The sequence below is a fragment of the Sturnira hondurensis genome, unplaced genomic scaffold (genome assembly GCF_014824575.4).
Source record: "Sturnira hondurensis isolate 20B ecotype Veracruz unplaced genomic scaffold, ASM1482457v3 Scaffold0008196, whole genome shotgun sequence".
Lineage (NCBI taxonomy): Eukaryota > Metazoa > Chordata > Mammalia > Chiroptera > Phyllostomidae > Sturnira > Sturnira hondurensis.
This window is the reverse complement of record NW_028080827.1, coordinates 23,917,192-23,944,486: the sequence shown is the minus strand read 5'-3', so window position 1 is coordinate 23,944,486 and position 27,295 is coordinate 23,917,192. Positions and strand designations below refer to the sequence as shown.

The 27,295-nt window shown below is 37.2% G+C and overlaps 1 protein-coding gene across 8 annotated transcripts in view; it reads left to right on the top strand.

Annotated features, from left to right (window-relative positions):
• Positions 1 to 27,295, top strand: part of FERMT2 (FERM domain containing kindlin 2) — a 90,036-nt gene that overhangs the window by 41,741 nt on the left and 21,000 nt on the right. For 5 of the 8 annotated variants that reach the window (XM_037054321.1, XM_037054327.1, XM_037054320.1 and 2 more), the window contains 3 exons: positions 9,017 to 9,151; positions 26,621 to 26,653; positions 26,971 to 27,196. In XM_037054321.1, coding sequence (XP_036910216.1) covers positions 9,017 to 9,151; positions 26,621 to 26,653; positions 26,971 to 27,196 — 394 coding nt within the window. The remainder of the gene's footprint in view (positions 1 to 9,016; positions 9,152 to 26,620; positions 26,654 to 26,970; positions 27,197 to 27,295) is intronic. The other 3 variants (XM_037054325.1, XM_037054323.1, XM_037054326.1) reach the window with 1 other exon arrangement.

The window sequence follows — 27,295 nt, the reverse complement described above, 5'->3', positions numbered from 1 at the left end:
GAATTATGTTCTTATCATTGGATGGGAATTTTCCGTGAATGACAGGGCAAGTTGGATGTTAAGAAAGGAATACTGAAATCTTCAGTGATATGATTTGTTCTTACTCCTTTCACTCCTGTCAGTTTTATTGAAGTGTTAGTAGGTATACACATTTAAAATTGCTAGGTACTCTTGAAGAATTTACTCTATTATCACTATGAAATGAATTTCTGTATTCCTGATAATATTACTTGTTTTGAAATATACCTTCTCTGATAACAAAAGATACACTGTCTTTTTCTATGTTTCTTTTAATCTGCCTGTGTCTTTAAACTGGATTTCTTGTAAAAAAAAAAAAAAAAAAAAAAAAAAAAAAAAAAAAAAAATAAACTGGATTTCTTGTAAACAATATATAGTTAAGGCAGCTTTTTAAACTCTATTCTGTGTAGGCCATTTATATTTAATTTGATTATCAGTGTGGGTGGGTTTAAATCTACCATCTTTATACCGGACTGATTATTGTTCCAAAGGTTGCTGATACTGTGTTCCTTTTTTTGGTTTTTATTCTCTATGCTTCATTTGAATAGTGTCCATTACTTTAAGTTCATTGATCTTCTGCTTATTTGTTGATAATCCTATCCAGTGTATTTTTCATTTCAAATGCATTTTTCATTACTAGAAGTTTGATTTTGGCCTTTTAAAAAATATACAAATCTTTTATTTTCCTCATGTTTATGCTTTCCTTTATTTTACTATATGGAGTACATTTATAAAAGCTACTTCAATATCTTTGATTACTGACTCTGTCATTGTAGTTGTTTCTTTTCTAAAATTAAACTTAATGGGTGGCATAGGATCATACAGGTTCTAAATGTACATTTCTATGATATATGATCTATATATTGCATTGTGTGCCCACCACCCCAAAGTCAAATCATCTTCTGTTCCCTCCCACCTCGTTCGCTCTTGTAACATCATACTGTTGTCTGTGTCTGTGAGTTTTTAGTTCTGTATCCCACATATGAGCGAAATCATATGGGTCTTATTAGCTTATTAGTTCTTCTTCACTTAGCATAATATTCTCAAGGTCCATCCATGTTGTCACTCATTTGGTTATTTCTATCTTTTTTACTTTATTTTCCCCCTTTACTTGTGGTAAGGGGTCGTATTTTCCCACCTCTTTTATGCCTGGTAGTTTTTGATTGAATACTGGACTCTATTACATTTTTCATTGTTGGCTAGATTTCTTTTTGAGTAGTGTTTGCTTTCCTTTTCTGGTCAGCAGTCAGATTAGTTGGAATCGTTCTGATCTTGCTTTAAGCTGTGTTCGGGTAGGTCTAGAAGTGCCTTTAGTCTGGGGCTTTCCCTCTGGGGATTCTTGTCTGCACCTGTGTACAAGGAGGCCTTTCTCTCACAAACGCACAGATTAGTATTCAGCCAGACTCCAGCAGTTAAATGCAGATCTCCTTGGCTCTCTGTAGAGCTCCCTTCTCTTCAGTACTCTGACCCATAAATTCTGGCTATTTCTTGGGCTCCCTGAACCCTGTCTCAGATCTTTCAAATCAGTAAGACAAGGCTCTGTTTGCATCCCCCACCCCTCACTGCACTGCTACTAGGCAGTAAACTGGTACACTCAAAGGGCTTGTCCAGGTCTTTTTTTCCTCTTCTCTTGTGTTTCTCATCTAGTATCTGAAAACCTTTCTTTTCCTTTCTTATTGGTTAATTAATGCAGGAGGGTAAATCAAGTCCCTGTACTCCATTTTAGTTGAGACCCTCCATTTTTTATTTATCCTTGATATTTTTCCCTAGCTATATACCTTTTTTGAAAGCCATCATTTGCTCACTGAAACACTATTTATAATAATAAAACTGTTTCTTTCAGAGACATTTCAAATCGAACATGTTCAAAACTGAGCTCATAGTATTCCTTACCAAATCTCCGTGCTCCCTCCTCCCTTACTCTTTCAGTTAGAAGTTTCCACAGCAGAAGGGAGTGCTTATGCTAAGGGGGTCATTCTTAGCATCTCTTACTCTTCTATAGATATTATCAACCACATGAAAGTGTTAATTTTGCCTCCCAACGCCTATCTTGAATCTTTTCATATCTTTCTGCCTCTGCCACTTCTCAACTAGACTACATCGCCATCCTTAGATTTGACAGCATCCCAAACAGTCTCCTTTATCCATTCTTGTTTGTTCCGATACATTCTTTACATAGTAAGCAGGAACATTAAAAAAAAATTGTCAAAGCAGTAGATGCAGAGTTAAAGTTAAAAAGCCATTCCCCTAATCACATTTCCTACCATTTTTCCTTTTTTTATTTTTAGTGTTGCTGATATTTAGTTACATTACTTAATGTGCTTATACTGTTATTTGTAGATTTACTAGTTTTAGATATTTGTTCATTTCTTTTTACTCAGCTTTCCCCCCTTTTATTATAACTATTACAATTTTTGGCCGAATTGGTACCATTGTTTACATTTTAACAAGGTAAATATTTTTACATGCTGGGCCAGAGTGTGTACTTTTACTTTTCCTCTCTCATATGCCTTTTTGTTTACCATTTGCTAGTTTTCAACCAGTATCTCTTGCTGATAGTTGTGCATTCCACACACTCTATAGTATTCATGATCAAATACATAATCTGATGATAATCTCCTGCCTCCACCTTTTTTTCTCTGGAGATACTCTGAAGCCTCTTTATCCTGTTCCAATAATTTGGGATGGGTGTTTCCTAGGCCAAGGTGCAGAGTCACAGCCCCAGGGTCTCCCTTCACCTTTGTCCAAAGAAATTGTCCTGTCTCAATTCCGATCATTTTTTGTAGGCTATATCCTCCATCAATGTACTAATTAAAAGGTGAATGGGATGTAAGTTTTTGAGATGTTATATTTGAAAACGTCCTAATTTTGACCTTCGATAGAATCGTTGGGTTGAAAATTATTTACTCTCAGAATTGGGAAGCCATTGTTCAGTTATATTTTAGCTTCCCGTGTTGCTATTAATATTTCTGATAGTGTTCTTAAGTTTAATTTTCATCCTTTCTTTGTAGACTGCTTTTTCTCTCTGGAAATTTACAGGATTGTTTTCCTGCCATTTAAAAATTTCATAGTAATGTGCCCCAATTCTCCCCTCCTTGGTTTTCTCTGTTCTTTCTGCTACTGGTAATTAGACCTTGTTCTTGGATTGATCCTGTTACCTGACTTTATTTCTCTTCTATAGTATTTTTATAATTGTAGGTATCAGTTTTAATTTTCAGTACGCTATATTTTTATCTGGATATTTGTTACCCAATACCTGTTACCCAGGTATTCATGAATAAATCTCAGATTTGTAGGCATTATGTAAATTAAGCCTCAACAAAATAGTTTTAAAAAAAGAAAAGAAAGGACTCTTCATAGATGCGATTATCTTATCTTTTTGAGACTTGTAATTAATTTTTGTTTTATTCTTTTGCTCTCTGCATTAGTTCTGTTTCCCTTGGTTGTTTTTCTTCTTTTTCTTTTCATTTGGTCTCTTTCATGTTAGAATCTCTGAGTTTTCCATGGCTGCCATAACAAATTACTATAAACTTAGCAGCCTAAAACAACACAAATTTATTATCTCACAGTTTCTGTAGGTTAAAAGTTCCAGCACAGCATGGCTGAGCTGGGTCATATGGTTAGAGTTTTATGAGGCTGAAATTGAGGTGTCTGTGGGAATATGTTTCTTCCTGAAGGCTCTGAGAAAGAATTTTGTACGGTAGAATTTGGTTCCATGCAGTTATAGGACTGAAGTTCCCTCTAGTTTGTCTGCCAGAGGTCATTCTCAGCTTCTAGAGGCACTGAATCCTTAGCTTGTGGTCCCCTTTTTCCATCTTCAGAGCCAGCAGCAACACACCCAGTCCCTCTTAGTCTTTGAATCTGTCTGACCTTCTGTCCCATCTCTCACTTGTTTTTCTCTTCTTCCTTTTCTATTTGGAAGGAAGGCCTCATGTGATTTCACTAGACCTACCCAAACAATCCAAGATATTCTCCCTAAAATCCGTCAATTAATAACTTTAATTCCATTGGCAAATCCTCTTCACAGTAGTTCCTTGATCAGTGTATGACTGTATACCCAGGGGCAGGAACATCTCTAGAATTCTTACCACAGAGGGCTTTCTCAAATGTCTGTCAATCATTGCCCCTAGGAAGCTTTGCATTGAATAGGGTTTTGCTTGTCATCCCCCTGTAGGGTATTCTACCGACATGGGCAGTGATGGCATTTAACTAGGAGCACTGAGAGTTATTTAGCATGGGCACACTAACGTGCAGCTCATAAATCATTAGGTCTCTTAGAATTTGAATCTGTTTCTTTTCAAAGTAGTTGAAGAAATGATTTTATTTTATTAATTAGATAATGTGACTCAAAAGGTATACCTGAAATAGCTTAAGAGTTTCTGAATCTACATAATCAGCAATTAGTGCTAATGCACTGAACCCCCAAAAATACGTTTGAGGATAAATTGGTTAACTTCAAATTATACTTTGGATATATAAGAATGAAGAAAATACTTGATTTTTAATTGTGTAACTTTAGGTAAAGGATATGCTGGCCTATTTTTAACTTTAAAAAGACACCAGATACAGGTAGAAGCTTTTGAGAAAGTGATAGAATTTAAGGAATAGCATTTATTTTTAACATGACTTCTGTTTAGTCCTTAAGATGTACTTACCCCAAGTTTCTTAGTAATTAAAAAGTGGTTATGTTCACGTAGTGTCTGGTAAGCTCTCTGTTCAGGACAGTTTTGGGGGGTAATTCTATTTTTATGTTGCAAAAAATATCCCCTAGAAATAGCCTGTAAAATACAGAGAACAAAACCCTAATGTGTATCAAAGTGTTCCTAATGGTCATGTATAAAGGGCACTTGGACAGAGCCAAAGGGCAGTAGGATCAAGGGTGGGAGGTGGGGATGGCTGGAGTGAGTGGGACAGTGGTGGGAGGGAAATGGAGACAACTGTACTTGAACAACAAGAAAAAAAGGTAGGGGTTCCTAATAGTAAAATTCAAATAACCAACAGAGAAACAAAGAAACCCATATATAGCTATTCAAAGATGTGTTTGGACTTCTTTTTTTAAACATGAGATAAAATGTATATAAAAATTTTTTCAAGTCCTAAGTTGTTTGCAGTGATTTTCACTGTTAATTTTATATGCAAATTAACTTTGATTTGAAGAAATATAGAAAAATGAGCAAAAGAAGGATATATATATAAATCTTTGAGGAAATGTACATCACTACCAATCAAAGAAATGTAAAATAAAATAAATAAGGAGATGAATGTACTGGTTTTCAAATAAGCAGCTTTTAAAAATAACATGCCCGTTCTGTTCACTTCTGCCTTGAAGCTGTTACAACTTTTGATCCAGTAATTCTACTTCAGTATTCCTAAAGAAATAAAATGTGGAAAAATGTGTACATAGGTGTTTGTACAACCATCATTTGTAAAGGACACAATATTAGAAGAATGGTTAAATTATGATATATCTACACAGTAGAATTTTATACATCTGTTAAAAAGATCACTTGTTTACGTAGTCATATTCCATTTTTGAGAAGCAGGTTTTAAAGGTCTTTGATTATTTATACTTTTTGTAATTTCCAAATTATTGTATATTTTTTAAAGTTAAAGCCAAGTGTGAACACCTAATACTTAAAGTACTTGTTATGTGCCTGCCCTGTTCAAGGAACTTTTCCCACGTGAATTGTTTAATTTCCACAGCAACCTCCTCAGGTGCACTATTCTCACTGTACAGATGAGGAAACTCAGACACTGACAGGTCGAGGAGCTTGCCCCAAAGTCACACAGCTAATAAATAGTGAAGTTGACATTTGAATCCAGGTGGTTTGGCTCTGTGCTTCCACCTCAAGTTGTGCCTCATGAGCCCTGCAGCAGTATGGTCTGTCCTAGCTTCAGTTTCCCTAAAAACAAAAAGCTTTCTTAATTTATAATACTGGATTCAATCTAGTGGATACTGTGGGCTTTTCTGAAGGTACAAACTGCCTGGTAGAAAACTTTGATCTAGTGACCTAGCAGTCTGTAGCCTTACAAGTTACGCAGTGATTTGTATTTTGTTGTCCACTCGATTCATATTCTGACATACAGTGTGGTGCTGTCAAACATTATGATGTATAGACCCGGTGCTTCTCCCTTCTTTTTTTCCTCCCCTTGGCTCTTCCTCTCTTTACATTTTTAAATAATTAACTTTACTTTGGTATAAATAAAAAAAATAAATTGAACCTATTTAAAGTGTACCATGTGATGAATTTTGATAGATGTTTACATCTGTGAAACTACCATAATTAGGATACAGAACATTTCCATCAGCCCTGAAACTTCAGCCAGACAGCCATCAATCTGCTCTGTCACTATAGATTTGTTGTCATTTTTTTAATTTTATGAATGGAATCATATAGTATATACCCATTTCTAATTCGCTTCTTGCACTTAGTGCAATGGTTTGGTTTAGATATACCTGTGTTATTGTATGTATCAGTAGTTTGCTGATGAGTTGTGCTTCATTGTATGAGTATTCCACTGCCAGGAAAATATTTTATCTATTTGGTTTATTCCAGTTTGGGCTTTTATGCATAAAGGTATTACAAATGTGTTTTTCATGCTCTTGAGTAAAGAACTAGGAGTGTTTGAGTTGTGTATGTTTAAATTCATAAGAAATTGCTGGGGGTGGAGCAGGGGCTGGGTGGAGGTGGGCAAAGTGGGAGGTAATGGGGGACATCTGTAATAGTATTGACAATGAATAAATTGCCAACCCCCCCCAAAAAGTCTCATTTCACATTCTCACCAGCCGGGTATGAGAGTTATAGTTACACCTCTACATCCTCACCAACACAGGCTAACAGTCTTATAATAATGTTGGCTACTCTGGTGCGTGTATAATGCTATCTCATGTTTTTAATTTGTATTTTCCTGACCAATAGTGTTGAGCATCTTTGCATGTGTTGCTTAACCATTCTGTGTAATCTGTGGCAAAGTGCTTGTCCAAATTTTTACCGCATTGGTCAGTATGTGTTCTTTTTATTTTGGATATAAGTCTTTTGTCAGATATGTATATGTTTTGTGAAAATTCTGTCCCAGTATACGGCTTGACTTTTTGTTAACAGTATCTTTCAAAGAGTAGGTTTTTTGGTTTGGGCTTTAAAAATAATAATAAAGGGCAGGTTTTTATGTGGGGTGTGTGTGTCTTATATAAGAAATCTTTGTCTACTTATATTTTATTTTAGGTCTGTGATCCATTTAGAATTTTTGCATATTGTGTTAGGTGAAGACTATTGTTATTTTTTTAAAAAATATGCTGTTTAGCACTGTTGAGAAGATTTTATTTTTCTCTTTAATTGCCATGGTACCTTTGTTGAGAAAAATTGATCAGCTATATATGGCCCCTCTGCTATTGTCTTGATATGTATATCTTATAATTCGGCCAATAATTGCACTGTCTTCATTGCTGTAGCTTTATGATGTCTTGAAATCAGGTAGTATAAGTCCTTCAATTTTATTATTCTTTTTAAAAATTGCCTTCATGAGCGTGGGCCTGTGAACCAGACAATCGCGTTTCGATTCCCAGTCAGGGCACATGCCTGGGTTGTAGGCCAGTTCCCAGCAGGGGACTCACGAGAAGCAACCATACATTGATGTTTCCTTCCTCTCTCCTTCCCTTCCCCTCCAAAGATAAATAAATAAAATATTTTTAAAAAAATTGCCTTCAGTAGTCAATTGAGATCGACTACTTGAGTAACATTGTTCTCATTTCCATATAAATTTTACAGTAACCTTGAACAAAAAAGCAAGTTGGAATTTTGAATAGGATTCCATTTAGTCTTTAGCTCATTTTGGGAAGAATTGACTTGTTAATAATTCTTGGCAATTCGTGGACATGATAATGTATTGGGTTGGCCAAAAAGTTCATTTAGTGTTTTCCATAAGATGGCTGTAGTAGTGCTTAGTTGTCTTTAATTTCATTCAGAACTATCTCGTTAGAGTGTATTGTGACAGTTGTCATATCAGCATGAATTTTTTAAAAAGCTTAACCAAAATTGGTGAATTTTTGTGTAGCCATTTTAATATTGAAGATGGAAGAAAATAAGCAACATTTTTGTCATTATGCTGTATTATTTCAAGAAAGGGAAAAACACAACAGAAATGCAGAATGATTTGTACAGTATATGGAGACAGTGCTGTGATTGATTGAACATATCAAAAGTGGTTTGTGAAGTTTGGCACTGGAGATTTGTTGCTAGACCATGCTCCATGGTTGGGTATACAAGTTGAAGTTGCTAGCAATCATATCGAGACATGAAGTGAGGACAGTCAATGCTATACCATGTAGGAGATAGCTGACATACTCAAAATATCAAAATCAATAAAGTTATTGGTGAAAATGAAAAGTGTGTCTTTTGTTTTATGAGAAAACTATACTTTTTGTCCAACCCAATATATAATATGTAATGTAATATATACCTATTTGAATTGTCTTTAATTCCTTTGTTACTTTCATTTAACTATTTTGCCTCTGATCAGATTCTTCACATGAAAATAAATAAACACAAATTTCTAGCCATTTCAAACAAGGCAGAAAAGTTCAATTAAAGAAGAAAATCAGTTAAAAATTTTGAGATTTGGTAATGATATGAAAGTATTTTCATTACATTTACTTTATATGCAGAATGAAAGAGGGCTGCCATGTAAATAAAGCTTAATTTCTTATGTTTTTTAGATAACAAATATATAAGAATTCTGATATTTCTTTTTGTACCGTAGATTATTATCTTAACACTTTGAGGTTACTACATTTATTAGATATGAATTAAGGGTGCATTAGATTTTTTTTAAATGTCATATTTCAGCCATTTGAGTGGCATTAATTTGTAGCAAAGCAAACACACATACACTGAAGTAAATTACAAATTCTTATTTTGAAATCAATTAATGGATTATTTACTCTATGTAAAGTGTTTATATTTTGTTATTCTAGTAAAATAATGTTTTCGTATCTTAACAGATATCAGACACCCTGAAGAACTTTCTCTCTTGAAAAAGCCCAGAGATCCAACAAAGAAAAAAAAGAAAAAGCTGGATGACCAATCTGAAGATGAGGCACTTGAATTAGAGGGGCCTCTTATTACTCCTGGATCAGGTGAGTCTCTCTGACTAAGGCAAAGGTTCTGTGTGAGAACCATGGACAATATTCCTGTGTCTTTTTGATAGTGAATAAATGGGTTATTCACTATCAGAGGTTATTCAATAACAGAGGTTATTCACCTCTGTTATAAAGGTCAGAAGGGTCAAGTTAAAAATTTAAAAACTCACCTTCAGCATCTTTTCCCTCAAGCTTGAAATTACCAGCACAGTGTGTCGTGTGAAAATCATCACGTCAGGTGTTAGTAGTTGCATCAGTAAACAGGAAGGCTGGTTCCATCTGCTCAGAAAGGGACAGTATCTTCTTAACTGGACTCAAATCCTTTGCTTCTCTGATATTGGATAACTGTTTAGTATTTTGGTTCTTTTTTTTGTTGTTTTCTGTATTCTGTGAAGAACACCATTTCATTTAAAACATTGTACTTTTGTCAGGTTACCTAAAAACCTTCTCTTTGCATATGCCGGTTCCTTTGCCCACAACCTTTTTTCTTTAATTGTTTACTCCTTTAAGAAGCTTTTTCAAATTTTCTTCCATTACCTCTCCAACCCAAGTTGGCTCTTCTTCTAATTCAGTTTATTCCTGGATTTAAAACTTTGGACAAGGGTGATGATGATGATGAAAGCAAACACTTCATATTGTGCTGTTTATCTGGAACTATTTCACACACTTCACCTGTGGAAATTCATTTAATTCTCACTACAATCCTTTGGAGTGGATTGTGTTATTACTCCTATTTAAAGGGTAAAGAAATTATGACATTATAAGGTTAGGAATCTCTAAGGTCACATGTCTTGTTACTTTTATGTCACTACCCATGTACTAATTGCATTTGGGAGATAACAAGAAATAGGATAATCCTTACTCTTAAGTAGTTTAAGGGCTAGTTGAAAAACAGTTACTACCTTTAAGGAGGTAAGGATTCAGAAGACAAAATAATTCCAAATAGGGTATGTTTTTGAGTTAGGGGAGGAAGTTTGTGAATTGGCTCTTAAATTCTAGTGGCTAGGATTTTGATGGGAAGAAAAGACAATCCAAGCAGAAAGAATGATGTTGACAAAGAATATGCTGGCTGAAGAAAAGTACAAAATGTGCACAAACCAGCTGAGCCAGTTCATGGAGTCAAGACCTCCAAGGAACTGCAGGCTCACATTGGCAGGTCATTAATGCCAGACAGAAATTTAGAGTAGGGCATTGTAGAGTCATTGGTTTCTGACTACATTTACAAAATGAACAAGTCATTATTTTAAAGATTTTATTTATTGATTTTTAGACAAAGAAAGGGAGACAAACATCAGTATGTGGTTGCTTCTCATCTCCCCCCGCCCCGCCAAACTGTGGATCTGGCCCAAAACCCAGGCATATGCCTGGACAGCGAATTGAACCAGCAACCCTTTGGTTTGAAGGCTGGCACTCAATCCACTGAGCCACACCAGCCAGGGCCAAATCATAATATTAGAAAGAATAATAATACTTCTAGTCAGTAGATGTATTGGAGGGAATAATGGGAAAGGATTCCAGTTAATGATAGAAAACTAAAGATTTTTTTAAATTTTTAAAAAAATTTTAAATTTTATTGAGACCCTGGCTGGTGTAGCTCAGTGGAATGAGTGCAGACTTGTAAACCAAAGCATCACTGGTTGGATTCCCAGTCAGGGCACCTGCCTGAGTTGCAGGCCATATCCCCAGTATGGGGTGTGCTAGAGGTAACCACACATTGATGTTTCACTTCCTCTTTCTCCCTCCCTTTCCCATCTCTCTACAATTAAAACATATGTATTTTATTGATTATGCCATTATTTTGTCCCAATTTTCCCCACTTTGCCCCCCTCTACCTGGTTTCCCCTTTCCCTCCAGCAGTCCCCCCCCCCCTTAGTTCATGCCCTGGGTTGTACATATAAGTTCTTTACCTTCTCCATTTCCTGTACTATTCTTGACATCCCCCTATTTTGTACCTACCAATTAATGCTTCTTATAACCTGCACCTTTTCTCCATTCCTTCCCCTCCCCCTTCCCAGTTGATAACCCTCCAAATGATCTCTATATCTATGCTTCTGTTCCTATTCTGATTGTTTGCTTAGCTCGTATTTTTCTTTTTACCTTTGGATTTCAGTTGTTAATAGTTGTAAATTTGTTGCCCTCTGAATATTCATAGTTTTGAAAGTTTTGATCATCTTTTTCTTACATAAATCCCTTTAACATTTCATGTAATAATGTCTTAGTGATGATGAACTCCTTTAGCTTCACCTTGATCTTCAAAGCAGCAAGAGAAAAGCAGAGAGTAACCTGCAAAGGAGTTCCCCATAGGACTGTCAGCTGATTTCTTAAAAGAAACTTCTTAGGAAAGAAGGGACTGGCAAGAAGTATTCAAAGTGATGAAAAGCAAGGACCTACAACCTAGATTACTCTATGTAGCACAGATATCATTTAGAATGGAAGGACAGATAAAGTGCTTCCTAGACAAGAAGCCTACAGATTGAAGAGTTAAAGGAGAATAAAAGAATATGTTCATCATTAGAATGAAGGTAATTTAAAAATTTGATTTAGACATGATTTATATTAATAAAATCATTTGATATAGACATAATCTCTTTCAGTTATTTTTATTTTTTAAATATATTTTATTGATTATGCCATTACAGTTGTCCCACCACCCTGCACACCCCTCCCCCACCATTGCCCCCCTTTCGTTCATGTCCATGTGTCACAAGTTCTTTAGATTGTATTTCCCATACTATTCTTGCCTTGCCCCCTATTTTCTACCTACCGCTATGCCACTTATTCTCTGTACCTTCTCCTCCTCCCACTGCCCTGTTGCTAACCCTCCATCTGATCTCCATTTCTGTGGTTCTGTTCCTTATCTAGCTGTTCTCTTAGATTGCTTGCTTTTGTTTTAAGTGTGGTTGTTAATAACTGTGAGTTTGCTGTCCTTTCACTGTTCATATTTTTTATCTTCTTTTTCTTAGATAAGTCCCTTTAACATTTCATATAATAAGGGCTTGGTGATGATGAACTCTTTGAATTTGACCTTATCTGAAAATCACTTTATCTGCCCTTCCATTCTAAATGAAAGCTTTGCTGGATAGAGCAATCTTGGGTGTAGGTTTTGGATTTCATGACTTGGAATACTTCTTTCCAGCCCCATCTTCCTTGGAAGGTCTCTTTTGAGAAGTCAGCTGACAGCCTGATGGGAACTTCTTTGTAGGTGACTGTCCCCCTATCTCTTGCTGCTTCTAGGATTCTCTCCTTCATTTTAGTCTTGGCTAATGTCATTATGATGTGCCTTGGTGTGTTCCTTCTTGGGTCCACCTTCTTTGGGACTCTGACCTTCCTGGACTTCCTGGAAATCTACTGCCTTTGCCATATTGGGGAAGTTCTCCTTTATTATTTGTTCAAATTAGTTTTCCACTTGCTGTTCTTCTTCCCTTCTGGTACCCCTATAATTTGGATGTTGGAACGTTTAAAGATGTCCTGGAGGTTCCTAAGCCTCTCCTCATATTTTTGAATTCTTGTTTCTTCATTCTTTTCTGTTTGGTCATTTTTTCCTTCCTTCTGGTCCACTCCCTTGATTTGAGTCCCAGTTTCCTTTCCATCACTATTGGTTTCCTGTGCATTTCCCTTCATTTCAATTAGTTTAGCCTTCATTTGTTCCTCTAATTTGTGACTAAAATCAACCAGTCTGTGAGCATCGTAATCACCAGTATTTTGAACTGTGCATCTGATAGGTTGGCGATCTCTTGGTCACTTAGAATTATTGGCTCTGGGGCTTTGAGCTGTTCTTGAGCCATAATGTTTTGGTCTGTTCGAACCTGTTACGTATGAAGGGTGGAGCCTTAGGTGTTCACCAGGGCGGGGCAACCTAGTGTCTGGGTTGTGACGCTGTATGTGGGGGCGGGGTCAGAGAGGGGCAATGGCATTTGTTCCGCACTCTCTCGGATTTTGGTCTCCTCTGCTGCTTTCCACAAGCAAACTGGGCCTTTCTGGTGCTGGTTCCCATGTGGGTGGGCTTGTGTACGTTCTAGTACCCTGTGGGTCTCTCTAATGAACTCTCCTGTGAGGCTGAGAGTCTCTCCCGGCACCTCAACCCCTGAAAATTTCTCCAAATGGTGCTTTTAGGCTTTAATTCCCATCACTGGGGCCCTGGGTTGCGAGGTCTGCCTCACTGCTCATTTTTTTGCCTGATTTATCTGTGTGTGCATGTGTAACTGCGGTCAGCCAGCCATCTTGCGCCCTCACTGGGTCTGCCCGTTGCCACCCCATGCCTGGGATCTGCCAACCCCCACCTGTGCAACCGGGTGAGTCCAGCAGCTTTTTCCTGCCTAGACCCCTTTCCGCCAGCCACTGACTCCGCCCCTCTTACTGGTCTGGATGAAGTTGTCAGACTTCTCTACAGTTCAATTTTTTGTCTGTTTTGGTTGTGTTTCTGTTTCCAAATCTTTGTTGTCCTTAAACTTGGTTGTGCAAGGAGGTACAATGTTTCCACCTATGCCTCCATCATACAAAGAACTTTTAAAAAATATTTTGATGCTTAAAACAGCAAGTTCTAGTTAAAAAATGGCATCCTGTGTAAGTGATTTTCCTGACAGTACCAAGTAAGTGCCATACTGATTACTTCCTGTACATATTATTTTAGGACCCAGAGTTTTCCTGCCTTCAAGATTTTTAAGAAAGTTTCTAATGAACTAATTTTGTATTTCTAATTACATAACACACCCAGAAATTAGTAATTTGTAAATCAGAACTATAAAAAACTTGTTTTCCACAGACCTGGGATGAGACTAGTTCAATGGGTTCTCTCCAATAGATAATTGGAAATTAGCTATTTATCTAGTTACAGTTAGGATGTGCCACAACACTGAAGAATGTGCCACCTGACCACTGCCACGTAAGCAAGGCATTTAAAGACTCAAAGAATTTTATCATGATTCTATGTAAGAACTTGCTAAAGTCTAAGAATCATTCATTCACTAAAGATCTTTTATCTCTTAAATCATTACTTTTTAAAAAACCCTACTGGGTTATAATTTACACATTAATATTTTATGAAATGATCCTATTAGAATTTACAAAGTATGTACTTTAAATATAATTGGATAGATGAATGTCACGTAATAGAGACGTGAGTATTTGAGCCAGAGACATGGATCTGAACCCTAGCTCTGCCCCTTACTACTCTGTGACTTTGGACAAATTACTTAATCCCTGTAGGGTATTCTTTCCTTATAAGGAAAACAGGTATAATACCACTAAAATTGGAGGGATTTTGTGAGGCTCAAGTGAAAAATAATGTATGTATTAAATAATGGTTATCATTAATTGAATACATTTTTATTGATCATGCATACAGAGATATTCACAATTCAAGAAGCACGTGGAAACTAAGGAAAACTTATCTCCTCAGTGAGATGAAGACTGTGTCTAATCCTCACCACACCTGCCATAGAGGAACATTTGTGAAGCACTGCACAGTGTCTAATGTCCTAAAGATGTCACATATTGAGATGACACTGTTGCTACTTGTTACTGGCATAACAGGCAACTGATCATAGTTCTCAGTACTTGGTCTGATAACTAATTAAAGTCCTAACAAATCACAAAAGCAGACAAACTACATAGTTAATCTTTCTTTTAAAAATTAATCACACCTTACTTTTTGTATGTGCATGGCACTCAGTGGACTTTCCCTCTACAGATTATCAATCTTCTACACATCATTATCTTTGTGCACTTTCTTAATGTTTCACATCAACTTGCTGGAACTCCTCAAATGTGTTTAAGTAATTTGTTTGAGTGTAGACAACTAAAACACCTATTTTTTAATTCTTTCACTCAAAACAGTCACTTCACATAAACAAGAGAGCAACAGTCTATGATTTATTCATGAGGTTCAACAGGAAATGCTAACCTGTGGTCATAGAGGCCAAAGTGGTTATTTTGTGGGATAATGATTGGTAAAAGGCATGTGGGAGGCCTGCTTTTATGGTATTATGCTATATGCTATATTGTGTCCTGGGTGATTACAGGTATACATACCTGGTATGTATACCTGTAATCACTTATTTGCAATGCAAAATTTGTTCACTTTAGTGAATGTAACAACTCAATAAAAAAAAAAATCTATACTTAGTCCAAAGATCTATGGCTTTCCCTCATCTAAATTCATCACACTTTGTTTCTCCTTAAAGCTGTACAGAATTTTTCTTTACAATTCCAAGACCAATACTGCCTGATTTCAACCACCCCAGAATCATCCCATAAATACAGGGTGGGGCAAAAGTAGGTTTACAGTAGTGGATATATAAAATACAAAGTTTATTCTTGTATTATTATTTCCCATGTGAATAGTTGTGTAATTTTCTATGTAGTTCTAGTTGGAAGAATCAAATGAGTTAAACTATAAACTATAAAATAACTGAAAGCAGACTTCCAGCCAAGATGGAGGTGTAGGTGGAAACACTGCCTCCTCGCACAATCAAGTTTAAAGACAACAAAGTTTTAGTAACAAAAATGCAGCCAAAACACAGAAAATTGAACTGTACGGAAGTCCAACAACAACGAACCATTCAGCCAGACCAGTAAGAGGGGCAGAGACAGTGTGGCTGGTGGATCCCAGATGTGGGGTGGCAACAGGCAGACCCAGTGAGGGTGCAAGGCAGCAAGCTGACTGCGGTCACACATTCACGCACAGATAAACCAGGCCAAGGAGCAAGCAGTGAGACAGACTGCTCAGGCTAGAGCCCCAGCAACGGGAATTAGAGCCTGAAAGCACCAACTGGAAAGACTTTAGGGGTCGAGGTGCCAGGAGAGGCTTCCAGGCTCACAGAGAGTTTGTTGGAGAGACCCACAGGGTCCTGGAGGGTGCACAGGCCCACACACCCAGGAGCCAGCACCAGGGCCACCCGATTTGCTTGGGGGAAGCAAAAGAGGAGACCAAAATCCGAGAGAGTGCGGAACAAATGCCATTGCCCCTCTCTGACCCCGCCCCCACATACAGCGTCACAACCCAGACACTAGGTTGCCCCGCCCTGGTGAACACCTAAGGCTCCACCCTTCATATGTAACAGGTTTGAACAGACCAAAACATTATGGCTCAAGAACAACTCAAAGCCCCAGAGCCAATAATTCTAAGTGACCAAGAGATCGCCAACCTATCAGATGCACAGTTCAAAATACTGGTGATTACGATGCTCACAGACTGGTTGATTTTAGTCACAAATTAGAGGAACAAATGAAGGCTAAACTAATTGAAATGAAGGGAAATGCACAGGAAACCAATAGTGATGGAAAGGAAACTGGGACTCAAATCAAGGGAGTGGACCAGAAGGAAGGAAAAAATGACCAAACAGAAAAGAATGAAGAAACAAGAATTCAAAAATATGAGGAGAGGCTTAGGAACCTCCAGGACATCTTTAAACGTTCCAACATCCAAATTATAGGGGTACCAGAAGGGAAGAAGAACAGCAAGTGGAAAACTAATTTGAACAAATAATAAAGGAGAACTTCCCCAATATGGCAAAGGCAGTAGACTTCCAGGAAGTCCAGGAAGGTCAGAGTCCCAAAGAAGGTGGACCCAAGAAGGAACACACCAAGGCACATCATAATGACATTAGCCAAGACTAAAATGAAGGAGAGAATCCTAGAAGCAGCAAGAGATAAGAGGACAGTCACCTACAAAGAAGTTCCCATCAGACTGTCAGCTGATTTCTCAAAAGAGACCTTCCAAGGAAGAAGGGGCTGGAAAGAAGTATTCCAAGTCATGAAATCCAAAACCTACAGCCAAGATTGCTCTATCCAGCAAAGCTTTCATTTAGAATGGAAGGGCAGATAAAGTGATTTTCAGATAAGGTCAAATTCAAAGAGTTCATCATCACCAAGCCCTTATTATATGAAATGTTAAAGGGACTTATCTAAGAAAAAGAAGATAAAAAATATGAACAGTGAAAGGACAGCAAACTCACAGTTGTTAACAACCACACTTAAAACAAAAGCAAGCAATCTAAGAGAACAGCTAGATAAGGAACAGAACCACAGAAATGGAGATCAGATGGAGGGTTAGCACCAGGGGAGTGGGAGGAGGGGGGAAAGGTACAGAGAATAAGTAGCATAGCGGTAGGTAGAAAATAGGGGGCAAGGCAAGAATAGTATGGGAAATACACANACATGGGAAATAATAATACAAGAATAAACTTTGTGTTTTATATATCCACTACTGTAAACCTACTTTTGCCCCACCCTGTATTTATGGGATGATTCTGGGGTGGTTGAAATCAGGCAGTATTGGTCTTGGAATTGTAAAGAAAAATTCTGTACAGCTTTAAGGAGAAACAAAGTGTGATGAATTTAGATGAGGGAAAGCCATAGATCTTTGGACTAAGTATAGATTTTTTTTTTTTATTGAGTTGTTACATTCACTAAAGTGAACAAATTTTGCATTGCAAATAAGTGATTACAGGTATACATACCAGGTATGTATACCTGTAATCACCCAGGACACAATATAGCATATAGCATAATACCATAAAAGCAGGCCTCCCACATGCCTTTTACCAATCATTATCCCACAAAATAACCACTTTGGCCTCTATGACCACAGGTTAGCATTTCCTGTTGAACCTCATGAATAAATCATAGACTATTGCTCTCTTGTTTATGTGAAGTGACTGTTTTGAGTGAAAGAATTAAAAAATAGGTGTTTTAGTTGTCTACACTCAAACAAATTACTTAAACACATTTGAGGAGTTCCAGCAAGTTGATGTGAAACATTAAGAAAGTGCACAAAGATAATGATGTGTAGAAGATTGATAATCTGTAGAGGGAAAGTCCACTGAGTGCCATGCACATACAAAAAGTAAGGTGTGATTAATTTTTAAAAGAAAGATTAACTATGTAGTTTGTCTGCTTTTGTGATTTGTTAGGACTTTAATTAGTTATCAGACCAAGTACTGAGAACTATGATCAGTTGCCTGTTATGCCAGTAACAAGTAGCAACAGTGTCATCTCAATATGTGACATCTTTAGGACATTAGACACTGTGCAGTGCTTCACAAATGTTCCTCTATGGCAGGTGTGGTGAGGATTAGACACAGTCTTCATCTCACTGAGGAGATAAGTTTTCCTTAGTTTCCACGTGCTTCTTGAATTGTGAATATCTCTGTATGCATGATCAATAAAAATGTATTCAATTAATGATAACCATTATTTAATACATACATTATTTTTCACTTGAGCCTCACAAAATCCCTCCAATTTTAGTGGTATTATACCTGTTTTCCTTATAAGGAAAGAATACCCTACAGGGATTAAGTAATTTGTCCAAAGTCACAGAGTAGTAAGGGGCAGAGCTAGGGTTCAGATCCATGTCTCTGGCTCAAATACTCACGTCTCTATTACGTGACATTCATCTATCCAATTATATTTAAAGTACATACTTTGTAAATTCTAATAGGATCATTTCATAAAATATTAATGTGTAAATTATAACCCAGTAGGGTTTTTTAAAAAGTAATGATTTAAGAGATAAAAGATCTTTAGTGAATGAATGATTCTTAGACTTTAGCAAGTTCTTACATAGAATCATGATAAAATTCTTTGAGTCTTTAAATGCCTTGCTTACGTGGCAGTGGTCAGGTGGCACATTCTTCAGTGTTGTGGCACATCCTAACTGTAACTAGATAAATAGCTAATTTCCAATTATCTATTGGAGAGAACCCATTGAACTAGTCTCATCCCAGGTCTGTGGAAAACAAGTTTTTTATAGTTCTGATTTACAAATTACTAATTTCTGGGTGTGTTATGTAATTAGAAATACAAAATTAGTTCATTAGAAACTTTCTTAAAAATCTTGAAGGCAGGAAAACTCTGGGTCCTAAAATAATATGTACAGGAAGTAATCAGTATGGCACTTACTTGGTACTGTCAGGAAAATCACTTACACAGGATGCCATTTTTTAACTAGAACTTGCTGTTTTAAGCATCAAAATATTTTTTAAAAGTTCTTTGTATGATGGAGGCATAGGTGGAAACATTGTACCTCCTTGCACAACCAAGTTTAAGGACAACAAAGATTTGGAAACAGAAACACAACCAAAACAGACAAAAAATTGAACTGTAGAGAAGTCTGACAACTTCATCCAGACCAGTAAGAGGGGCGGAGTCAGTGGCTGGCGGAAAGGGGTCTAGGCAGGAAAAAGCTGCTGGACTCACCCGGTTGCACAGGTGGGGGTTGGCAGATCCCAGGCATGGGGTGGCAACGGGCAGACCCAGTGAGGGCGCAAGATGGCTGGCTGACCGCAGTTACACATGCACACACAGATAAATCAGGCAAAAAAATGAGCAGTGAGGCAGACCTCGCAACCCAGGGCCCCAGTGATGGGAATTAAAGCCTAAAAGCACCATTTGGAGAAATTTTCAGGGGTTGAGGTGCCGGGAGAGACTCTCAGCCTCACAGGAGAGTTCATTAGAGAGACCCACAGGGTACTAGAACGTACACAAGCCCACCCACATGGGAACCAGCACCAGAAAGGCCCAGTTTGCTTGTGGAAAGCAGCAGAGGAGACCAAAATCCGAGAGAGTGCGGAACAAATGCCATTGCCCCTCTCTGACCCCGCCCCCACATACAGCGTCACAACCCAGACACTAGGTTGCCCCGCCCTGGTGAACACCTAAGGCTCCACCCTTCATACGTAACAGGTTCGAACAGACCAAAACATTATGGCTCAAGAACAGCTCAAAGCCCCAGAGCCAATAATTCTAAGTGACCAAGAGATCGCCAACCTATCAGATGCACAGTTCAAAATACTGGTGATTACGATGCTCACAGACTGGTTGATTTTAGTCACAAATTAGAGGAACAAATGAAGGCTAAACTAATTGAAATGAAGGGAAATGCACAGGAAACCAATAGTGATGGAAAGGAAACTGGGACTCAAATCAAGGGAGTGGACCAGAAGGAAGGAAAAAATGACCAAACAGAAAAGAATGAAGAAACAAGAATTCAAAAAAATGAGGAGAGGCTTAGGAACCTCCAGGACATCTTTAAACGTTCCAACATCCAGATTATAGGGGTACCAGAAGGGAAGAAGAACAGCAAGTGGAAAACTAATTTGAACAAATAATAAAGGAGAACTTCCCCAATATGGCAAAGGCAGTAGATTTCCAGGAAGTCCAGGAAGGTCAGAGTCCCAAAGAAGGTGGACCCAAGAAGGAACACACCAAGGCACATCATAATGACATTAGCCAAGACTAAAATGAAGGAGAGAATCCTAGAAGCAGCAAGAGATAGGGGGACAGTCACCTACAAAGAAGTTCCCATCAGGCTGTCAGCTGATTTCTTAAAAGAGACCTTGCAAGCAAGAAGGGAATAGAAAGAAGTATTCCAAGTCATGAAAGGCAAGGACCTACACCCAAGATTGCTCTATCCAGCAAAGCTTTCATTTAGAATGGAAGGGCAGATAAAGTGATTTTCAGATAAGGTCAAATTCAAAGAGTTCATCATCACCAAGCCCTTATTATATGAAATGTTAAAGGGACTTATCTAAGAAAAAGAAGATAAAAAATATGAACAGTGAAAGGACAGCAAACTCACAGTTGTTAACAACCACACCTTAAACAAAAGCAAACTAAGTGGACAGCTAGATAAGGAACAGAACCACAGAAATGGAGATCAGATGGAGGGTTAGCAACAGGGGAGTGGGAGGAGGGGGGAAAGGTACAGAGAATAAGTAGCACAGACGGTAGGTAGAAAATAGACAGTGAGTAGGGCAAGAATAGTATGGGAAATGTAGAAGCTAACGAACTTAAGACACATGGACAGGAGCTAAAGTGGGGGGATGGTGAGGGGGAGGGGATGTTCAGGGTGGAGGGGAATGAAGGGGGGGGAATGGGTCAAGTGTAATGGTGTAATCAATAAAATATATTTAATATTTTAAATAAAAAATACAAGTTATTTATAATTATAAAAGTAACACAAGCACATAGTAAAAGTTCAGATATTATAGAATTATATATTCATTTTTGTTCACAGTGAAATGAGTGTATAAAAGTGAGACTTGTTAAACACATTTATAATTTTTGTTTTCCACACAGTGATACATACTAACTAATGGACCTTATATCTTTTTAATTTCAAAAGTCATACTTTAATACAGTCTCACTGTTAAGAATTCAACTACGACAAAATTTACTAAATGAAGGTGAAAATTCTACTTCATGAACTTATTTCCTTGCTATTCCCTCTCAGTTTCTTGATTGATGTGTATAACTATGTTATAAACAGTGGGAGTGCAACTTTCCAGGACCTTTTCCTTGTCTTCATATGACGTCTGTCCAGAAGGTATACAACAATGCAATGTGAAAAGTAGAGACATTTATTGAAGAAGATACAAAATACCAGGAACACTGTAGATGGGACAGTGATGCCTCAGTCCCCTTTAAAGTAGGCACCTTGGGACCTTACACAGGTCTCCTAGTCACCATCAACTGCCCCATTATATTTTCCTGGATCTCCTCGATGTTCTGAAATCTCTTCCCTTTGAAAAGTGATTTTAGTTTTGGGAAAAGCCAGAAGTTGCAGGGCACCAAGTTTGGGCTGTAAGGGGGTGCTGAGTCTCTTGGGTGATTTCATGTTTTGCCAGAAAACTCAGTAACTGATGTGATGCCTGAGTGGGTGTGTTGTTGTGATGAAGCTGCCAATCACCAGTTGGTGACAGCTGTGGCCTCTGAGTCATCCCAGAGGAATGTTCGAGCTTAACGCAAAATTTGATGTAGATTCATTGCTCTACTCTCTTGGTCATTTTTAATGTGATGACCACACAGTGCAAATGCTCACTCAACAGTGTCCCTTGGTGACTAGTAAAGTCATCATTGTTCACGCACGTGCATTCCAGTCCACTCTCCTTGGCTGCCAGGTTACATTTGTTGCACACACCATTCTTGTTATACTTTTTTCTGGACAGACCTTGTACACATACATGTCTAGTTTTATTTTTTAAAACATCAGTGAGAGCCTAAATACATAGTTTATATTCTGCAATTTCAGTTTTTTCATTGAACAGTGTATTTTAGTGATCCTTCTGTGTCAGAGTAGAGAGATTTCCCTAGTTTTTAAATGGCTTCAAAGAGCTGAAAAGAAATATTTTATTTTCATGCTCACTTCTTCAAAGTCATAAAAACAATCAAATAGGAAAAATAAATACATAGCTTGAGAGTTTTCCATATACAAAAACTGTTTCTTTGTCAAGGGGGTACCTAATTTTTCTGTCAGTTATACTCCATAAAGTTTCCAAAGTTTGTATGTACTCCAAGAAAGGGTATAAATGATGCTTTTATGCTGTCATCAACAATATATGAAAATGCCCTTTTTCCTACATTCTGCCAATAATAAGTGAGGTAACTCTTTATGTTGATATGACAATAAGTATTTTGTAATTACTTTACTTTCTATTTCCTTGGTAAACACAGGTGTAAATAATATGTCACATGTTTATTAGCCATTCCTATTCTGTTAATTTTCAAATCATGGACTTTGTTCATTTTTTAATTTATATTTTTGTTTTTTAGTGTCATTAATCATTTGCTATGTTAGATATTTTCCCTATATTGGCATTTGTTTTTAATTTTGTTTGTGGTCTTTTTTAATACACGAAAGTTGTACATTTTTATGTAGTGAAATACATTGTTTACTTTATAGTACTGGGTTTTCACTCTTGTTTAAGAAAATCTTTACAAACATAGACAGTTCTGGCCAAGATGGAGGCATAAGTAGAAGCCCTTCACTTCCTCACACAACCAAAAGGAGGATAACAACTAATTTAAACTCAATAAACAACCAGAAGCACCAGAAAAATCAAACTGCACTGAATTCCAACAACCAAGGAATTAAAGTAAAAATCAATCAGGATAACCAGACCAGTAAGGCAACAGACCACGTGGGAATGGCTGTTTTAAGGGGAAACTGAGACTTAGAGTTGGCTGGGACTACAGTGGTCACCCTGGTGGGAGAAACTCCAGGTCTCAAACAAGAGTCTATTGGAAAGTGCACTAGAGATGAGCCAGCAAGCTGCCTTGTTCCTTCTCTGGCCCCTCCCCCATAGGCAGCTCACAGTGCAGCAGAGTGTTGATCTGCCTGTGAATACCTAAGGCCCCGCCCCCTTACAACTTACCAGGGGTCCCAAGACAAAGAAATATGGCCCAAATGAAGGAACACAGCAAAACCTCAGAAAGAGAACTGAGTGATGAGGAGATAGCCAACCTATCTGCTGGAGAATTAAAGCTTTGGTAATTAAAATGCTCATAGAATTGATTGAGGTTGGTTGAAAAATGATAAAACAAATGAAAGACACCCGAAATGAAATAAAGCAAAATATTCAAGGAATATTGAGTGACAGGAAGGACTGACAGGAATGAAACCAAGATGACAGGAATGACATCCAACATCCTTCCAACAATGACAGGAAGGAAACCAAGACTCAAATCAATGATGTGGAACAAAAAGAATAAACAAACACCCAACTGGAACAGAATGAGTAGACAAACTTTTTTTTTTTAAATGAAGATAGGCTGAGGAATCTCTGGGACAACCTGAAACTCTCCAATATGCAAATTATACGGGTGCCAGAAGGAGAACAAGAGCAAGAAATTGAAAACTTACTTGAACAAATACTGAAGGAACTTTCCCAATCTGGCAAAAGAAATAGACTTTTAGGAAGCCCAGAGAGTCCCAAAGAAGTTGGACCCAAAGAGGAACACATCAAGGCACATCATCATTAAGTTACCCAAGATTAAAGGTAGAGAGAATCTAAAAACATCAAGAGGAAAGGAGAAAGTTACCTACAAAGGAGAGTGCCCATAAGGCTTATCAGCTGATTTCTTGAAAGAAACCTTACAGGATAGAAGGGTCTGGAAAGAAGTATTGGAGGTCATGAAACAAGGACCTACATCCAGCAAAGAATACTCTATCCAGCAAAACTTTCATTTAGAATGGAAGGGCAGATAAAGTGCTTCCCAGATAAGGTCAAGTTCAAGGAGTTCATCATCACCAAGCCTTTACTATATGAAATGTTAAAGGGACTTATCTAAGAAAAAGAAGATTAAAAAATATGAGCAGTAAAATGACAACAAACTCACACCTATTAACAACTGAACCTGAAAGGAAAAAAACTAAAACTCAAACAAGTGGAACAGGAACAGAATAGAGGGAGTGGACACCACATATGGACATCACATAGAGGGATTTTAGTGGGGAGGGGAAGGAAGGACTAGGGGCAAAAGGCATAGGGAAGAAGCATAATTAGTAGGCATAATTAGATGGGGAGAGGAAAAATGGTATAGGAAACAGGATTTAAAGAACTTATATGTATGACCCATGGACATGAAGTAAGTAAGGGGCAGGGGAGTGCTGGAGGGTTAGAGAGGCAAGGCGGGGGGGGGATAAAGGGGGGGGGGAAATTGGGAAAACTATAATAGTATAATCAATAAAAATACTTAAAAGAAAATCTTTACAAATATAAAAAATATGTATCTTTTAATACTGTCAATTATTTTATATTTGTAATATTTTATCTGTAATGCCAACATTTATCATTTTAAATTCACCTGTCACTTGGTATGAGATAAGTATTTTTAGGTATTTATGAAATTTTTTCTGAAATGTATTAAAATACTTTAGTACTTTCTTTAAAACATACCTAAGAATATAAATATAGTAAGTTATGAGGAAGATTCTTCTACATTGACATAGCAGTACTCTCTGGAGCTAATAGGTTATGTACAGATTTGAAATATCTATAACAGATGGCCTGAGAATGTAGTTGTCTTTGAACTCCTTATTTTTCCTCATAGTTTGAAGTTATTTTCTATAGAATTCAGCGAACTCCTATTTTGTTGCTAAGTATATTTCTTCATCTAACCTTGTATTGGTTTTCTCCTTCAAATGTTTTAAGTTGGGCAATCAGGAATACAAGCTAGTTGGGATTCTTACTGATCTGAGGCTTAAATGGAGTTTAAAATGCACAGACCCTCTGACCTAGCAGTGCTGCTAGAAATGGGAAATAAGCACAGAAGTGTTTATTAGAAACTTCTTTTGCAACAACAGTGGTGACGTTGGTAACTAAACAAGTAAATGCATGCCATTGGGAATGGCAGTGTGTATAACTGCGATCAGACTGGCTGATAGCTTGGCTCTGCAACTTAAGTGTTGACGTTGGACAGATTGTTGAATGTCTTTGTGCTGCCTCACTTTGTTCCTTTAAAATGAGGATAATAAGATTGTTGGGAATGACAAATAAGTTATTACCATAGCATGCCTAACAATATAAGAATAAATAGTAACAATGAAGTGGTCGAATATGAAGTTTACAAAGTATAGAAAATTGATAGGAAAGAGATTTGAGTTGGAGGCTGGTTCTATTATGTGTGTGATTTAGCGTAATGTATTTTGTGTTTTAGAAACTTCATAAAGAAAATGATCAATTCTAACTTTATTTACATACCCTTGTAGTTTAAGGTTCTAGCCTTTAAAGCTACAAAATAATACCACAATGTTCTCTAAAGGTCTAAAAAGGAAAGTTCCCAGCTTGCTTTGTTGCTTATTGAAGTTTAACAATTTCAGATTCTACAAGTTGCTTTAGAACACATATTAGGGACATCAAATCAGATAGCCTGTAGCTAGCAAGAGGTTTTGTAAAAACTGTATTCTCTTCTTAGATTAGGTCTTGAGAACTGCAAAAATCTCTAGCATTACCACAACTTTTTAATAGGTAATTGTAACGAAAGTCAAGATAAATTAACAGCAATGTGACTTTGGAGGAGAGGCGCTTTTACTTGTTGTCACTCTGAACTTTTAAAAAATAGTCTTAATCTGATCTCCTTCATTTTTGCAGTTTAAATGATAGAGGATATATCATGAGTTGACTAATTCAACAGATCTTTATTTCTGTAGCTTCTACTGTATGCCTAGCTTCAAATCAGAGGAATCAGAAGCTTAAAAAAGTATCACCTCAAGATTTTCATTGTAAAATGTACTTTTGTTAGCCTCTTTCCAGGGCAAAACTTTGTTTCCTTTTAATATTTTATTTGTAAATCTGTTGGAACCAGTTTAGCTATTCATTGAGAAAACATTAACATAAAATTATTTCCTTAGTTTATGTGAACTTACTCACTTTCATTGAGCTATTGTAAAACATGGTATGGTTTTCAACAGGTGATAAATGTGGCCATGTTTATGACTAGATACTTGACTAGAGCACAGCTTCACTCTTTTGGATTGGACAGAAAAGTTATTTTACTTAGATTATAGCTTCTAAGGTTTTTTTAACTTTTAAATTCACTTGAAATACGTACTTCAGTTTATGATTCACACTTAGGAAAAATCTGTTTTTTCCTTTTCCTGTTTCCTTTTCATTTTCATTCGTTTCTGTCTTCTATTGTTGCCTTTCCTTTACCTTCTGAATTCCTTTCTTTCCTTTCCTGTAGGCACTGATGTTCTTTACATTGGCCCTCTGAAAGGTGAGCCTTTCCACAATTGAAAACAAAATGTGTTGGTCTGCTTTAGCTGTACCTTTATTGTCTAATTCTGTTACACTGATTTTATCCCCAGACTTTCCACCAACTTGCCTTGTTATTGTATGATCTAATGTTATACAAGTAGAGTGTTAAAAGTTAGTTTCACATGTTTTCAAGACAGGTAAAGTAATGTACTGAGCTTTCTTCCAGAATGATGTTTGAGTTTCACAATGTACTTTTATATCATTAAGAGCGTGTGTTACTGAAAACCAAGATTCTCTACTTCATACTTACTACTTGTTTTTCATGTTGTTTATTAGGAAGTATATATTCAAGCCCAGGACTTTATAGTAAAACAATGACCCCCACATACGACGCTCATGATGGAAGCCCCTTGTCACCGACTTCTGCGTGGTTCGGTGACAGTGCATTGTCAGAAGGCAACCCTGGGATACTTGCTGTCAGTCAGCCAATCACATCGCCAGAAATCTTGGCAAAAATGTTCAAGCCTCAGGCTCTTCTTGACAAAGCAAAAATCAACCAAGGGTAAGTTTCACAATATAGATACAATTGAAGAATTTCTTACCCAATTAGGAGTAGAAATGGTTTACTCAATCTGTCTTGCTTTGTTCCACTGCTCTTGTT